The 17,963-nt window shown below is 41.9% G+C and overlaps 1 protein-coding gene across 1 annotated transcript in view; it reads left to right on the top strand.

The window, feature by feature from the left end:
* The window catches only part of ADGRL3 (adhesion G protein-coupled receptor L3), a 482,163-nt gene that overhangs the window by 398,318 nt on the left and 65,882 nt on the right, over positions 1-17,963 (top strand). The window contains exons 11-13 of the mRNA XM_058804039.1: positions 2,574-2,612; positions 15,091-15,274; positions 16,094-16,216. Coding sequence (XP_058660022.1) covers positions 2,574-2,612; positions 15,091-15,274; positions 16,094-16,216 — 346 coding nt within the window. The remainder of the gene's footprint in view (positions 1-2,573; positions 2,613-15,090; positions 15,275-16,093; positions 16,217-17,963) is intronic.

Below are 17,963 nucleotides of genomic sequence, written 5' to 3'. Positions count from 1 at the left end.
CCTTTGTCATTTCCAGAAATGAGTGGAAATGCTACATAGCACTAAAGGTGCCAGGAGTTTCCCAGTTGTGGGAGAAAACATGAGCTATGGGCTCTGTAAGAACACATTTAAAGCTGAAGGTTTCTTTAGTGAAAGGCCCTCTTCAGCACTGAATCTCATGTAAACACATGGAATAGGACTTACCTAGGATTATCACAATGAATTGTGTGGGCTTGGTTGTCAGGACAAAGAGCAACCAGACCCTGGTATCTATGAGCACGTGGTTATATTGGCCACCCAGTTAAAAAAAGACACAGAATTTTGTTCTCAGCTGCATATCAGGCTCTGACAGTTCTGGCATTCATGTAAGCATGAACAGAACTTGGTCCCAGGATTACATGAGGAATAAGTGATCCCAGCTAAACCTGAAATTTTTTAGGTGTTTTATGAAGAAAAATGCTTTTCAGAGATGTAACCTGGTCTTTTTTCTTCTAAGCTATTATTGTAGACTGACGCTGTTTTAAATACAAAGGGCTTCGGGGTTGGTTGAGATTTCAGTCGCATGGGAGCTGAACTCCTACATCTCATGTGCTTTGCATGTGCTGAGAATTGGGTTATCCTGATGCTTTTAATTAGTGCTGCTTCTAGCCATTTCATAACAACCTAGGTGATAATTGTATTAACTGTTACATCAGCATAACATTATTTGTTATAATCATACCATGGTTTTTTGTTGAAATGATGGTGATGTCTGACAGTATTAGGCAAAGCCAGCAATTAATGTCACTTACTAACAGGTTTCATGGTTTTAGTCTGTTTGTTCTTCTGGGTGCATCCCAGCCACACACAACATTTGCCAATTCAGCTTTGCAAGCACATATTTTTCATCTTTGTTTTTATCTTACTTTATGATTTTTGTTTCAGTTACATGAAATGGAGTTGTATCATGGGGGCAGGAATGAGTTACTGTGGGGAGGGGAAGACTGGGCCAGGCAGAGCTCCTCAGCTCAGCTGTCACTTGTGGGGTCCCCACTGCAGTTTTCTCCCCCCTGCCATCCGCTTTGCACAAGCAACACATACAAATCAATTGCATTCCACATTAAAATTCTGGACCACGTGAAGTCCTGCAAAACAGCGATGCGACTCAGTGATCCAAATGACAGGCTCAGTAATTTACTTGCTCTCATTCCCCACTTAATTCTTTAGAAGAGCAACTGCTCTGTGTTCATTTAAGAATGCATGAATTCAACTTGGAAGTAGTATTGGGCAAACAAAAGGCGGCAGAGTTACTGCTCCATTTTCCCCTTCACTGATCAAGAGTATTTAAAAAAAATAGGAAAAAAGTAATTTGCAAAGAATTTTGTTTAGTGCTGTTTAGTCAGAAAGAAGAAATAGAGTAAGCACTAGCTATTAAATATCCTTTTAATCATTAAAGAAAATGTGCTGGGGATCCGAGAGTAATCACCTGTGCTGTTTTGTACTGGTGGGTTTTTTTACAAGTGATGTAGAATGAATTGAAATAAACTGGCATAATCAGAATTTTTAAAAGACGTCATCTTTCAGGAACCACTTTTCTGTCACTAAAAGCTTTATGCTTTCCAATGGATCAGGCTTAATTAAGGTGATAATTGTTCCATTTCAGACTGGGAAGACCCCCGAGTGGATAGCTCTGTAATTTTCAGCAAGGCTTTCTTTGATCTCCATTTGTTTCTGTAAAGTCTTCGTACTGGCCAGATTTACCCAGAGGAAGATTTCTACTGTTCCAAATTGATGAATTAGAAATTGAAATTAGGCATTGCTTGATACCTGGGTGTATTTTGTTTATTTCAGAGCCTCAAAACTCTCGAGGACAAATTTGGCTCTCAGCTGCACTAATGGGATGGCACTGCTGTGTGTTGAGAGCACAAGTTGTCCTGAATCTCTGTTGATGCGCAATTTCAGCCAGGTACATCAGCAAAAACAAACCCAGCCAAGCCAGTGGCTCTGAACAGCCTGGTTTTCTGAGCTCTCATTGCAGTGATGCAGATCTCACCAATTCCAGCTCACTGCTGCTGAATGCCTGCCAGGTCTGTCAGGATGGGTCTATGCAGGTCCAGGCTGTATCAGTGTGCAGTCCTGCCCAAGTCTTGCTCCCTGGGGTTGGTCCTGCTCATCTGAAGCTTGGTTTTGTTTCACTGTCTGACTGCAGAGCCCATGCTCCTCTTATGCAAATAATCATCAGCCTCATCCTTTCCAGCCTTGTTTGACATGGAAATGTCATGTGTGATCTCCAAGCTGTAAGGAAAACACCATGTCTTGAGTATCTCTACTAGAATTCAGAGTCTTCCGCCATCTAACAGCTGCTCTTGCAAAGTTGCCGGTGTGCTTCACTTCACTGAAAAAGGACTAACCCACATTTCTGGAGCCAGTCCTTCCAGTTTTCCACTGCTGACTAACTCACGCTCACTTCTTTAGTTTGGTTGGTTTTTCAGGAGCTGTTTAAGAGAGAAATGAGGGGTTTTTCACAGGCATTTTCTTCTTTATTTTTTTCCCTTGTTCTGTCACTAACTTGTTTTTTCTATTCCGTCTTTAATCTGCTCTCTTTATGGACTCAGCTTCAGAAAAGGGAGCGCTCTTGCAGGGCCTATGTCCAGGTATTTCTTGTGTTTTTAATACACGTGTCCAGTTGTTTGACTGAATGACTGTGAAGTGGGTCTTGTCTCTGTGAATAATCTGATTATTACCACCTTTGTGGCAGCAAGTTCTAAGGTTAAGGTTACAGGATAATAATGTCATTTTTTACCTCACCGATCTGCCCCATTTCTCTCAGACTTGACAAAAATTTGGGACAAAATCTCTGAATCAGAAAGTGAAAAAAAAACCACAAGAGAGATCTGAGAAGTTTCATCTGGCCAACTGAATGAGCAGGACAGTGTGGAGATGTGCAAGTAAAGAACACAAAATTGCTGCTCACAGAGGTGTCTCCAGACCAACTGGATTTTGCTTACAGCATGTCATTCATGCTACTGCCACCTGCATTTCCTTAGTTTTCCTTCTTCCCCTTATACACTTCTAAATTGAGAACAATTCAAAGTGGCAGCACTAAGCAGGAGGGAGGAGGTAAGATTGTAATGAAATGCAGAGTGTCTTACAGAGAGATGTTGGAAGGAGGAGAGTGCTGCAAACAGTGCATAGGGTGATGAACATAACATCCCATAAAGTTCACCCAGGTCTGGCCTGACTTTCATAGGCTTTCATTGTGTTTGATGTGAACAAAGTCAAGCTCCAGCATTCTGGAAAGTTCACACTTGTGGGTTTTTCAGGAGTGGGACCTCAAGTTATTTTATCAATCCTGTCACCTTGCCTTATAATATTTGCTCCAGTGTTTGTTTTTTTAATATAAATCTATTTGTATACTGTAGGACAGTTAATGCTGCTCTAAGAAATGTGAATGTTTTACCTTCTAATCTCTGTCTTGTGCTTGTGAATGTTGATATTGTTCTTATGGGTGGTTGATCATTATTTATATGCATATGTGAAACATGCATAAATGAATTCTGTGTTTCTGGAGGGGGCTGTTTGTACCTGCATTTTCCTGCAAAATTGCACTTCCTACAGTCTGTACTGACTTTATTTTGTGAGCACAAATTTCATTTAGCAAATGGGATTGGATGGTCTGGATTTCTAGGTTGTTAGAAATGAAACAGTACCCCTCTGTGCTGGTAGGCTGTCTTCCCTTTGGAAAATGTCACAAGATAAAGTCACATGTTCCCTTCCATACACATTGATGGATAAAGATGAGTTATGGAGTTACATATCCCTTATCTGGGATCCCAGAGAAAACCAACTAGCAGGCATTTGATGGAATTTAGGAAAGTTTGCAGTGCAGTGCTCACTCCCAAGCTAGCTGCCTTGTGTACTGGTACCACTGGAAACATGGTGAGGCTGCACAGTCCTGTTGGGGACATTGTGTGCTACCTGATCCATAGCTGTCCTTTCCCCTGGCTGCACAGGCATTCTCCACAGAGCCAATGCACACTCCTGCTCTTCTGTCTTTTTTCAAACAGTAGCGATTGGTGAGTTTAATACACCCTACAGAAAGCTTGGCCTTGATAGAATAAAGCCTGAATACTCTGCAAAAACTTCAACTTACCCTTAATTTCAAGGACTCCTTTCCTTTCACTTGGAAAGGTTGCTTGCATGTTTAAGCATTAATCATGCATCTACTTCTTCAGTAGATAAAAACTGATGAAAGCTCATTGCTTGAGTTGTTAAGTATGGGTATGGACAAATCTGCTATATATATTGAAGAGGACAGTCCTGTAAAAGAGGGCTTGAAGAATGAATTAGATGACCTAATTGAACCTTTTCAGCTCTGCTTTGTACTATATGGAGGTAAAGTAACGTATCTCGACATATTTTCATACAGTATGCTTCCAGGTGGAAAATTGTGTGGCTAAAGTCATAGAAAAATCTAGTGAGGGAAAGGTTGTCTGTAGTGGCAATTAGATGTGACTGCAGATAGTCCTGTTACAGGCTACTCATCCTTTACCAGGAAGTGAAATGTCTGGGCTCACTGAGGGAATTTAGCAGAGATTTTTCAACAAATCTTAAGTGGTGACCCCCTGGGCTTTGTAAAGTCAGTGGAACATGGGAAGTCACTGGGACATGTGATGTTGATGGCAGAGCAATAGAGTGTTCAACTTTGCTGGCATGATCTCCTCATGCTGATCCCATCACTGTGAAGAGCATCCCTGGCTGAATTTGGCTCAGAGGACTGGAAGTGTACCTTCAATTCTGTGCTCCCTAGACAAAGGAAGGTGCAGTATGAAGTTTATGCAGGAGATGTCCAGGAACTGTGAATATCAAAAGTGCCATTGAGGAAAGGTAATTTTTTGGAAGGAGGAGGGTGACCTGAGAAGATAATAATTGCTAAAATCAGTCTTACTGTTTTCATTGAGCTAACCAATTTAGGTAGCCAGGACAGAGCCCCTGTAGCGATCGATGTGTAAAGTCCTCTTAAGCCCAAAATAAATTACTATAAATAAATATGCAAAGTGGATGGAGAAATTTTGCAAGTTATTCAAACATAAAACTGGGAATGCATTATCAGATTATCACCTCATCTCTTTGGGTGCCTTTAAAACAAACATGGATTTAATTTGTTCACTTTCACAGTATTTGTTGAGTTAAAAGCTCAGGGATTTTATTGACTGCAGATAGAGGTTACAAATGCTGCTTCTTGAGTTTCACATGTGGTAAATTATCTGTTTTAGTCTCAAAAATCCAGCAAGAACCAACTCAGCAGGTGGCATGATGAATATGTATTAATACAATGACTGGACAGTTGCTGGAAGATTTTTCAGTCATGGTGATAGCAAGAAACTGCTAAGTGAGTTTTAATTGGTGATACTAATGAACAGTCAGCTGAGACTAAGCTGAGCAAGGTGTATAAAAAGGTGGCAGAGTGGCCTCAGCAAGGTGCTCCATTGGCAAAGAGGTTGGCCTTCTAGAGAGCAGAGATCTACATCTCCTCTGCCCACCTTTCTGAAGTTCTTGCACTCTGTTTTGGGAAGGGGATGGAAAAGTCATCATGTGGGAGAGTGAATCACAATAGGTGACGCATTTGATTAGCATGGCTTGGTTTGGTGGCTGGTCTGTGATATAAGCTGGTATGAATTTTCTTCAATTTTTTCAGAATTGATGTTTGTTCATTTTCCAAAAGTTGTTGTACTTAAACTGAAGCACTGGAGTTGTAGAAAACAAATCCCTTGACTTTTGGGGATTGTGAAACTGGGTTTGGTGTCACAGATTTTTTTCATGCCCCTCATTAAGTGTCATGTGCTCAGTATTTCTCAGGTCCCCAGCATAAAATGCCATGGATGCAATTCCCCTGTCCTCTAGGAACAGAGGTGGGGTAGTAAAAAGTAAAAAAAAAAGGCTAAGTACTCACATAATGTAGTAAGTGAGGCTGTATTAAACCAGAAAACTTAAACATGGGGGAAAAATTAGAGAATTTTGCTGATTTAGTAGCTGGAAACACAGGTTTTATTAAAGGCTCATTACCACACCCGTGCTTGCAGTCTCTTTGTCATGTTCATGCATCTGATTGCAAATCTGGGCTCACCTGCTTGCTTCACTTGGATTTGTGGGCTGCAGCTCTGGGGCATCAGGAGGCCAGTGAATTTCCCTGCAGTGCCAAAGCAGAGGCCTCTTCCCTGTGAAATTGCATGCTGTGTTTGGGATGAGCATCTTGGAAGACAAAAACTTCACAGGGTTCCCATTCTTTTGGTTTATTTTATAAAGTCAGTATGAGTGGTTTTAAAGCCAGAGGCTGGTGAATACAACAGATAGTGTGAATGGCAGCTTTGTGGAAAGGGTGGAAGGAGGCAGCAGAGGGTTGCTTCTTGCAGCATCTTCCTCGTCTAATGGAGTTGGCTGCTCTTGGTTCCTGCCATCCTCTGAGCTGCCCTGTAAGTCAGCTTGCCCTCTTTTGTAGCTCTGCACTTGTCTGGATAGCAAATGGCAATGATGGAGGTGCCACCTGCCCCTTGGTAATTACAAGAGCTTCTGGGTGTGGTGTCATCAGAGCCACACATGAAGCCACAGTGCTGAGAGGATGGCAGGCTCCTGGTAGCAGACAGTGGCAGGAGGTTGCAGAGTTGTCCTTCTGGTTCTCCTGGAAGTTTTCTGAACACTTCTTGTTTGAAACATGTGCTGTTTGAATTGCTGCACTAAGCAAAATTTGAAAGGCTTTCCTCAGAGGATTCAAGGCATTAGGTTTAGACCTGAGCAGAAGAGACTTTTTTTTTTTTTTTTTCTTTGCTAACCTAGTAGTTCTCATCAGATAAAAGGTGCATCTGGGACTTAGCCAGTACTATTTAAAGTGTATTAATTCTGTTTGTCCTACTTCTCTCTTGCTTGCATGATTGGTCGCAGCTTCCATGAAGACTAAACGAAAGAAACTTGCAACTCTGAGAGGGAGCACAAATTGAATTATGCCGTGTTTCCTTGCGTTCTTGTTGCCCCTCTGACAAGAAAGACTCTAACCTCCATTTGTATAAAAAAGAGGCAAATTAATGAAGGTTTTCAAGTTCTTTGTTTGGTTACTTAATTGGCTGTATGACAGAGAGCTCTGCAGTGTGTGTCACACAACTCTGAGAGTTCTCTGATGATTTGTGCATTGCTTGACTCCTGATGCTATTCTGCACAGCCTGTCAGGCGAGGTATCGTTGTTAAAGTGGCTGGAATAAATTGGCTAGCAGTGAGCATACAATGTTGTATATTAACTATAGCTACAGGGAGTACTTTTAGCTGCTTTTTCAAGAGATCGAGATGTTTGCCCATCAGCATCAAAGTGCCTAAAACTTTCATTTAATATAATTAAAAGGACATCTGAAAGAAGTGTGACTCATGGTGAGGTTCAGTGGTTTGGTAGTCCTTTGTTAAAACTCTGTGAACTTAATATACTTCACAGCTTGAGAAACCTGCACTTGATTTGTGTCAGCAAGAGTGAAACTAGAAATCCTCACCCTGCATGTTTCTGCTGCAGTGAGCCTGTTGTTAAGGGAGAGGAGGATCAAAGCAGCAGCCTTGAGTTTGTGACCGGACTCCAAAATTTATTAAATAAATGTTAAAAAGGAAGGTGATCCCATGTTCATCCACCTACAACTCAGCTATACCTATGGTTAGGTTCTCACATGGCAAAACTGAGAAAAAAAAAATCTAGTGTTTTCTGTGTTGCTCTGTGCTTACTCTCTGCTTGAGTCTGAGTCACTCCTGGTATCTGGTGTCCCTGGTAAAAAGTCTGAATGTAAATTGGCACAGGGAGCAGCGGGAGATGTCCCTTTGATTTGAACCGCTGGAGGAAAGGATGAGCCTCACAGACTCCCCAGGAGTTTTCTTGAAGGCTGTGGATATCCTGTCAGAGGCATTTTCCTTTCTTGCAACAGCCTTGCTTGCTTCCCTAGTGTAATTACTGTAGCAGTTGCCTGTATGGTTTCAAATCCCAAACAGTAGGGCAGCAAATACAGATGATTCATAAATGCAGTTCTCAGCTTATTCTGCGGGGAAGATCTCATTAGATGAAATAGATCGTATGTTATTTCCTTCTTCCCAATCAATTCCTTTTATGTCAGTTGTACGGATGCCTTCTGACCTTAAAATATTCTTCCTCGTATAGTAAGTAAAGCAAAACCATAACCTGTAATTTGTAACCTTGTTCTCTTTCTCATATTGCCTATTATTTTTTGCATGCTCCCATTAGGAGATTATTAGTAGTTCAAGGCCAAGATTGCAAACCTTGCATACCTAGTAATAGACCATTAATTCCATAGTTAAGCATTTTGTAGATGGCCTAATTTTAATAAAGGTCAGTGCCTTTCTTCTCACTACAGTGAGTTCTCAGCACTGCTGGAATTCAGGCCATTTCCGAGTCAGTACAGTTCCTGTAGCCACAGCATAAACATTTTCTGTGTAGTTGAAGAGAGAGGGTTGCATGCTTTCTCTTGGGAGCCTTTGCTCTCAATTTGTGGAGCAATTTTAGAAATTCCTCTGCATGGTCATGGGAAGTTCTCTTGTTGCCAATCACCACTCTGGTGCCAGATGTAGGCTGGTGCTTCTGGCTTAGTTTTAAAGGCAGTAACAAAGATTAGCAGTAGATATTCTAATGATTTATTTATTTTCAAGCACTCACTGTGGCTGAGCTCCTTTCAGTCTAAATATGTTTGTCCATTCCACTGAATGTTACAACAGTTTTGTGATGACAGCGTTGCTTTTTAAAAAACGTTACACAGTGGCTGGGCTTCCCTGTAAGAAATTGTCTCTATTGTGCTTACTGATACTTTGACCAGAGACAAATTTTGATTTTGAATTAAAATAATAAATGTCAAGGAAAAAACTCATCCAAGAGTGAAGAGCCTTGTCAGACAGATTTGAAGGCACTTTTCAGCTAAGAAGTAGGATTTAAAGCCATCATGTAGCCAAATGACATTTTCCTTGTTTAGAAAGCTTGAAGAAGTGACATGTGCATCTCTTTTTGTCCTGAAGTCCCACACAGTGGATGAGTGTAATCTTTTGATTGATTAACCCTGTGTAGTGGGATTGAGGTGCTGTTCATTTACCACTCCAAAAAGACATGTCATTTCCTCAATTGGTCTCTCTCAATGCAATAGCCTTTCCAGAAGTATTTGTGTCCTCACATCCATACTTTGATGCTGGTCCTCTCCTCCTACTGTGCCAGGTACATTCAGAGTTAAAGGGAGTTTCTCTTGTACTGGTGCTTTTTCTGGCCAGAGGCAAGAATCAAACAACTTCCAGCAGAACTTGCTGGCAGAATTTGTGGTCAATGGCATTGATTGTGCCTTTAACTCAATTAGTTTGGAGGCTTGCAAATATTGATAGCTTGAGAAATGGGTTTGTTTTAGCACTGGGTGTTTAATACGAATACAGAGCAAAACCAGCTATTCTTGAGCAAGGAGACAAGTAAGCTTTTTTCAAGTACCACTGCTTTCCAGTCAGGAAAAAGGAAAAAAGAGCATAACGTTGTGATCATTGTACAATATCAACATTTCAGTGCATCTGCTCTCTGATGGGTTTTTCATTTTCACTGTGAAGTGTGGGCCTGAAAGGAGTTTTGTGCTTTTTTTCCTTGCTGATTTGCCACAAAACCTCAAGCTGTTATAACAAGTGGGTGAGTTACGTGTTTGCATTTTTCAGATAAAGACAACGCATTTGTTTTGGAGCTCTGTGGGGAGACTTCAGGCAGGACCAGAAACTCAGGCCTTAAGCATGGCCTGAGGCTGTGCCGTTGTGATTGCATTCTGCAGGTTGAGCACTGCTGTTTTCAGGAAGAGTGAACAAATCTCTTTATGTAAGTCTGTGCTGGCAAACACCTTTGGCACAGGGGTACCAAAGCACTGCTTGCTTCATGCACCAGCCACGATTTTAGCCTGCCTATGCAAAGCCACGTGGCTGCAGCTCCTTATATCCTAATTTTTGAAAGTGTGCTGCATGAGATACTCCTGTGAGATCAAGGAAGCATCAGCGGTATGAGGCAGGGCTTTACAGGTTATAAAATCCAGATGTTTTAATTAGAGATGTCATTGCAAAAGTGGTACTTTATTGCCATGTGCCACTGTCTTATTCTCCCAAAGCTGCTGTAGGAGTTAAGTCCTTGATGTAAGTTTCATGCTAAATAAAGTGTGTTCAGTCTCTTCTTAAGGAGATGCTCCTTTGTAAGGAAGGACAAACTGCATATTTGAAAACTACTCAACAGAAGGATTCAACCAATATTCCCTGTAGGACCTGCTGGTATTCACTTGCCATAAAGCACTATTTTCTCCAGCTGTAGGTTTGTTGAGATTTTTGATCTTCCATCAGCTGCTCAGCAAGAGGCCAAAATGAACAAAAAAGGTTTAAAGAGATCCTAACTCTAGAAAAGCTGCTGGTTTTCTAAGGTTAGGGCTGCTGTACTTAAGCACCATGGCACATTGCAGTCTAGTGCCAAATTTGGCAATGATCTGAGTACCTCTAACATCTCTGAGTGATTTTCAGTGTTGAGTCCCAGTTAAAGAGAGATTTTACATTGCAAAATTCTTTTTAATCAAAGAGTGGTGTCTTGGATGTTGGTACAGTGAGAGAAAATTAAACAGATGTGGTATCATTGGATATATACAGAGTTCAAACCTCCTGGGTTTTAACTGTGTGCCACATAGCCAGGTACTCTCACCAGAGAGAAGAGAAGAGAAGAGAAGAGAAGAGAAGAGAAGAGAAGAGAAGAGAAGAGAAGAGAAGAGAAGAGAAGAGAAGAGAAGAGAAGAGAAGAGAAGAGAAGAGAAGAGAAGAGAAGAGAAGAATAAATGAACAAGCAAAATTCAGTTTAATGAAATGTAGCAGCTGTCACAAAGGAAATCAATGGGGATACGTACAACTGGCCTTTTAGTAATGCATAATTACTGTAAGGCTTCTAATTAATTTCCTTTTTACAATGCATCTTTTAATACCAATTTGTAAGTGTCTAAGAAGGAAGGTTTACATTTTGATTCTTCTTTGTAACCTTAGGATAGAACCAAGAAACCATGAGCACATGCCCTTTTTTTTCTCTCTGTCTGCAATTTATTAACATTTATTTGCATTGAACATACAGTCTGTGGTTCTATATAAGCACATAATGAAAGGCATCACCATCACGGGATTTGTCTTCTGTGCTCAGCAGGGTCTTGCTCTTCTCTTGATGTCCAGTTGCAGTCATTGCTGGGGACATGAAAGGTCCACTGTGTCTAAAATTCAGTGACCCAGGATGGTTGCTCTTTACAGGCTGGTAATTAGAGGGTTTGGCTTTGCATGTGTAGATACCCTGACATCACAGAGAGCATAAAGCTGTGCTGTGTATCTCAGCACAGAAAGATGGAAACTCTGCCCTCTTGGCTCCCTTCTGCCATGTTCTTCTTCCCTCATTTGATCTTAGCCTACAAACAAGCGAGCTGTGCTTTATGAAAGCTTTCTCTTGATCTAATTTGAGTTACTTTTGTCCTTCTCCTGGTGCATCTGTGTGCGTGTGCTGTCTACTCTTTAAGTCCAAGTAATCACAGCATTGGTTTGGTGCTGTGCTGTGTGTGGTGTTGAGGTATGTTTGAGCTCCAAGCCCCGCATTTTTATTTTGCAAGAAGCTCAGATGAGTTGCATTTGGAAGAGGGATGAGGCAGAGGAAGAGCAGAAAACCACGGGAGATGTAGTTCTTTAGCTTGGGAAGCAAGGACAGGGTCTTCAATCAAGGTCATGCAGCATCCTGTAACAGATGTTTGGTTCTTTATCAATGGGTTTGGTCTCTTGTGGTTTTGTGTGAAATGGAGATAATCCTTGAGGTAGTTTCTTCTACTTTCAATGGGGAAAGAGAAACTGGAAAGTATCTGGGCTCCCTACTTGGCTGCACATTAAATGCTAGAAGTGGGGTGAGATGAAACTAGGTCAGAACTTTGCCTCTGAAAGTCCCACTTTTATCAGGATCCCCAGGGATCTCAGGTAAAACCTATCAAGCCATCAGCTCCCAAGCTCTCCTATCCCATGCCTTCTGCATTTGGAAGGTTCTCTCTCAGGGCTAAACCTCCTCCAGCTGGTCACTGAGAGGTTTTCCTGGAAGTTTGGCACAGCTGTTTCTTCTATGCTGGAGCTTCATCAGACCACAGAGTCAATGGACCAGGTGCCAAACCCTTGTAAATCACAAAGGCCTAGCTTAAATGTAAAAACACAGGCCTATCCTTGTCGTGTGTGCCTGCTTTCCCACAACTCCCACTCCCCTGCCCAACTTTTCCCAGTTGGCATCTCTGTCTCACAAGGCACTGTTGCTATAACAGCTGTTTTGTTTCATTTAAACACCTACCTCAGCTCCTGTCCAAAATGCAAACATTTCATTAGCACCTCATCTCCTTGGCTTCAGCCCACAGCACTCGGCCATAATGAAGTGCTGCACTCAGAAATATAATGTGGGGAACACTTGATTAATGCACTGAGACAGGTGAGGGGAATGACCCTCTGGGAAAAGCTGAGGACTAAATTAATCTAGGATGTAATGCCAACAAAGACAGTCTACCAGCTTTGCTCAGATGCATGGCAAGGATGTGACCCAAAGTCCTTGGAAATCTTCCTGGAGCTTTTGTGTTTGACCCCAGACCCAAAGTAATGTGAAGTGGCTGGTTTCAGGTTATCACTTCCAGAGGATGGATGCTCAGCATTGTGTGGGGAGTGCACATGGTGCAGGAAGCGGCACATTAGGCTTAATTGGTGTTCTCTCAAACTTGCATGCACACATATGTGCACATGTAAAACAAAAAAAACTAATGCATTAGATAAAATAGTTTTTTCTGAGGTAAGGTCTTTGCAGCAGATGTTTCACTGTAATGCAAATATTTCAGCATCTGTTTCATATTCTGATGAATAGACATTACCTTTCTGTCCAGAGCCAGGAGCTGGATCTGCTACAAAGACATTTTCCACCATTCAGATATTGATAAAAGTGTGCAGGATGTTGTTTTAGCAGAGAATTTAAGACAATGGTAAGAGCTGAGCTAAATGGAGGTAAGGCAAATTGTGTGATAACATTGAAAGGGGAGAAAAATCCTCATTTTCTGCTTTCCAGGAATAAAAGGTCTTTACACCATGTTGTGTAGAAGCTGCACCACAAAATAATCAAGCTTTTTGGTCACTGGGAAAGAACACCACCTTTTTTTTGCCTGTGAAGAGATAAGCTACCATAATATACTACAGAATTTTATTAAGAGCTGCAGAGATCAGGCTTCCAAACTCTAAAACACAGAAAAATATGAGATTTAAATGCTATGGATTTTTCTATTTCTTCTTGACTACTAATTTTAACCTGCTTGTTGCAAGTGCATAGCAAATGTGTTAAGATAATTTTTAGACTATTCAGGAACATCAGTTTAATAATCAGTTTAAAAAATTGCTTTATGCTTATCAAGTTCCACTTAAGACCAAATGAGTGTGTTGTTCTGTTTATGGTATAGGAGAGGTTTGGCATAAGAACAAATGAGTTAATTGACCATGAATAAATGTAACTGTGAAAGTAGAAGCTTTGTGCTGTCAGAGGAGCCCAATTATGGTGCAATCTCCCAACAGGAAACCTGATGGTGTGAGAAACCTTCCATACTCAAAGAAGGTACCTTTGCTGGGATTAAAAGCACCAATAGTGGCAGTTCTAGCTGCCTTTTTTCTCCTCGAACCTTGCTGTAATTGAAATGCTTGTTAAGGTCATGTGGATATAGCAATAAATTCTAGTTTGATGTGATCATATCCTCCCGTTGCTCGTTTGCACCTGACCATGACTGGTGAGTGAGTCAGGATTCTCTGTGCCACGTGTTGCCATTGTAGCCCTCTTCCTGAGGGCTCTGATGGAGAATGGTCTGTGCCACAGCTTCTTTCCACCCATGGGTTTAGCAACAGTATCAGGAATAAATTATGAAGTATTCCCATGACAGTGAGCCCATGGGGCACACTTTAGGCTTGGAAAATGCTGAAGTCCCATGGGACTGTCATCAGCTTGCAGAGCAGAGGTGTGGGTTTGATGCCTATGTGCTCAGCATAAAGAAAATCATTACAAACAGCAAGTGAATGGGAGGTTGATTTCTGCAGTCAGCCTTAGCTGGCCGTGGAGGTGTTTCTCTGTGGGGTAGGCCTGCCTGGTGACTAGACCCTAACCAGCTGAAGAAAGCATGATCAAAGTAGCTTATTTTTTATCCTTTTCCTCTGCACAATCATTTCTATCAACTGGTACAGCTGGTCTCATTAAAAAATGTTCACTGAAAAGGGGTTGAGTCAGCTATGGTTAGTAAGGAAGCAGAGGACTTAGGTGGAGAAAAGCCTTTGGTTTGGGTAAATTCTACTGCAGTAATTTTGCAGTTATGAGACCAGTGCAGTTTTGTGTGATCCTGTGTGTGCATCCAGATTAACCTGTGGGAAGTTATCCATGGGAGAGCTCTTTGTGTGGCAGCCCAGGGCAGAAGGTGCACTGTAGGAGGGACTGAAGCAGTTTCCGCAGGGCTGGCTCCTTCCTGAATGCAGTGATTTGAGATGTAGTGTCTTATCTAAATCTCTACGGGCACCTGCTGCTGCTGCTGCTCTGGATGAAGTGGTGTAACTCAGCTATCTCTGTGTCTTCATGGCTGCCTGCCAGAGGTTTTGTGCTGGGAAATATTTGAGGGACCGTAGCCTTTGCAGATACCAAACACCTTCCTTGTGTGCCCCAGCCCTGCTCTTGAGTTCTGATGCTGAGATGGGTTTTTCCTGCATTTTTCCTTAACCGTCATCTTCCTCCTACCCCTCCTTCCCCACCTGCCCTAATTCCTCCTTTTTCCAAACCCAGAGCTGATGATTATGGAAGCAGAAAAGCACCATTCCCAGCCTGCATTTATAATAATATCAGTATTTCCTCCCTGTCCCATCTGATGGTATAAAAGTTGTCCTGCTCCATTGCAGGCTTCCCTAATGGGTGGGGGAAGGAGATGCTGTCATCCCCCTGTAAACTGATGTGTGTGGAGGATGGGACTGAGCATATGTCGGAGGTCTGTGGTGCTTTGGGTTTGCTGGAGCCCTTTCTCACTCCATCCCCCTGCCTTGCAGGCCATGGTGGAGACGGTGAACAACCTCCTGCAGCCTCAGGCTCTGAATGCGTGGAGGGACCTGAACGCAAGCGAGCAGCAGCGCGCGGCCACCAAGCTGCTGGACACGGTGGAGGACAGCGCCTTCGTGCTGGCTGACAACCTGCTGAAGACAGACATCGTCCGGGAGAACACTGACAACATCCGTAAGGGGCAGATCCCATCAGTACCGGGAGCAGACAGTGGAAGAGTAAAGGCTGTGAAGCCTGGCTTTGGTTTGGTCCCTAGATTAATTGGAGAGCGATTCGTTAGATATGTCTTGGGCCTCTGTCTGAAGGACTTCAAAGTCTTTCCAAAAGAGCCTAAAGGAGTAAGGCAGCTCTCTACCCTTGAAATCCCATGGAAAATGAGCGTCTGACCTGTCTTTATTACTGCTGGCTTTGAGGGTATAATCTGTGCTAGAGCAACGAGAGCAGAGCTTCACAGGGGGATTGTTCATCGTAAGGCAATTGTATTTCATTTCATACAAATTTGTGTCTTTATTCAGCTGATTGTTGATTTTAATTAAAAAACAAGCATGATGGAAAGCACCAGCACTCCCACTGTGCATATGTAAAATGAGAACAACTCTTCTTTCTATTTCCATGAATACAGATCCTGAGCACTGATAACATTTACAGAAAGTACCAATCGCCAGTGGCAAAGAACTAGTATTCTCAGATTTTCATTTTAACCGTTGTCCTTAATATCCTGAGGTTCTTGTTTACAAGAACCGGTTGTCTTTTGTCTTCCACAGAGAGTAGAATTTATTTGTGCGCCTTTTTTTTTTTAATTAAATTTAAAACTTCTTCAGGGCAAAGATTTAAAAAGAAATAGGAGCCCAAACACATTTTAGCACGCAGCATTGTAAGTTAATTCCCCTCCTCTCAGCTGGTCTGGAACACCATTTTGTAGCTTTGAAATACCATGTTGAAGATCATTTCGGCAGAGATTTTTTTCTTAGTGTCTGTCTCTCCTGCACACAGAGCTGGAAGTTGCGAGACTGAGCACAGATGGGAATCTGGAGGATCTGAAGTTTCCCCAGAACATGGGCCATGGAAGCGCCATTCAGCTGTCAGCAAATACCTTGAAGCAAAATGGTCGAAATGGTAGGTCTGGCACTTCAGGCCACTCCAGCCTCATGAGGCAGCCATGCCTTAGGCATTGTTTTGTGTTTAACCATTATAAGTAAAGTATTAATTGCTGTGTTAATATTTAAATTAACAGTGGTGTCATTTGCTCATGCCCTTGACTGCAAGCTACGTTGGCTGACTAGGAATGTATTCTATTGATAAGTGATTCACAGCCTTCAAGAGTGTTTTGTGATGGTAAAAATGCATCAGATCCTCAAATTAGGGGGCTTCTGGGGCACAGTGCTGAATCCAGAGAAGTGCTGTTAAGTGCTGATTTCTGCAGTAGGAGGCTTCAGATGGGATAAGAGGCTCATTTGAGTAAACTGCTTCACAGCAGGGCATCATACAAATATCTGGAAAAGTACAGGGAAGAAATAATGGTAGGAAATATCATAATGAGCCAACATGGCAGAAAAGGTTGATTAACTGTTATGAGTCTAAATCTTTAGTGCCTTTCTGTATCTTATGAACCTCCTGGTGCAGCATAAATTTTAGATGATGTTTTATGCGAGCAGTCTTCATCCTGCCAAGCCATTTATTTCCAGATCAGGAGTTTGAGCAGACACGTTTGTTGATCTCTACAGCCTCAGTGCAGGCCAACCTTAAACTCCTTGGCTTCTATTGGTGGGCCCAACATGGTCCTGTTTCTGAGTTGCTTTAAAATGTAATCTATGTGCAGGGGACAACGCTCATATACAGGTTTTGGTCACTGCAGGCAAAACACAGAATCATAGAATGGCTTGGATTGGAAGAGACCTTTAAGATCATCTGGTTCCAACCCCCTTGCCATGAGCAGAGACGCTTTCCACTAGATTAAGTTGTTCAAGCCCCATCCAACCTGGCCTTGAGCACTTCCAGGCATGGGGCATTCCGAGCCTCTCTGGGCAATCTGTGCCAGTGCTTAACCTTCCTCTGTGTAAAGCAAAAAACCATGGAATGATAGGGCAGCATTACAACCAGACCAGATGTGTTAAAATGTCTGAACATAAAAATTTTAGACAAAGTTCAGTCTGATGGTTCAGACACAAAGTCTTGCCATTGTCTTGCTTGCACATAGGAATGGAGGAGAAGTACCTCTTTTAGAGGCAGTTTAAAACTCAAGATGTGTAGCAAAACTCCAACAGGGCAGGACTTTGCTATTTGTTGTCAACAATGAAAGGGAAGTTTTGTATTTCGAGACACAGTATCAGTGGAGTTCTGTTCAAAGCAGAACCCCATCAATTTTCACCAGCTTGACACATGCCCAGAGGTCACCAAAGAGCTACAAATGGAATTATCATAAAAGGATTTAGGCTGGGAGGAACCTTTGGAGTCATCAGTGTCTCACCTTCCTCAGATGCTGTGGTGATTCATATAGAAACTAAAACATACCTCTCCACAACTAATACATATTAAGGTAAACTAATCACATTCCATTCTTATTTATAGACTGTGAAATAATGTGCAAAGCAGAAGCCAAACTAGATGGTTTCAGTTAAAAACAGTTGGCTGGTAGACTCAGATTTCTGCAGGCTCCCTAATGGTGTTTTTCTGATTATCTGATTGCCAAATTAAGAGAATAGATATATTTTTAAATGAAATGTCTGAAATTTTGTTTTACCTGTCAGATGAGATTGGAATTCTGTTGGAATGGTTTTGATTTCTTCTTCCAGATTTGTCCCTACATTTTCCTGAGATAGTCTTAATTTATTACCAGACTAAATTATCGTTTTATACTGCATCT

Source organism: Ammospiza caudacuta, chromosome 4 (assembly GCF_027887145.1).
Source record: "Ammospiza caudacuta isolate bAmmCau1 chromosome 4, bAmmCau1.pri, whole genome shotgun sequence".
In the NCBI taxonomy this organism is placed as follows: Eukaryota; Metazoa; Chordata; class Aves; order Passeriformes; family Passerellidae; genus Ammospiza; species Ammospiza caudacuta.
This window is presented reverse-complemented; position numbering and strand designations above follow the sequence as displayed.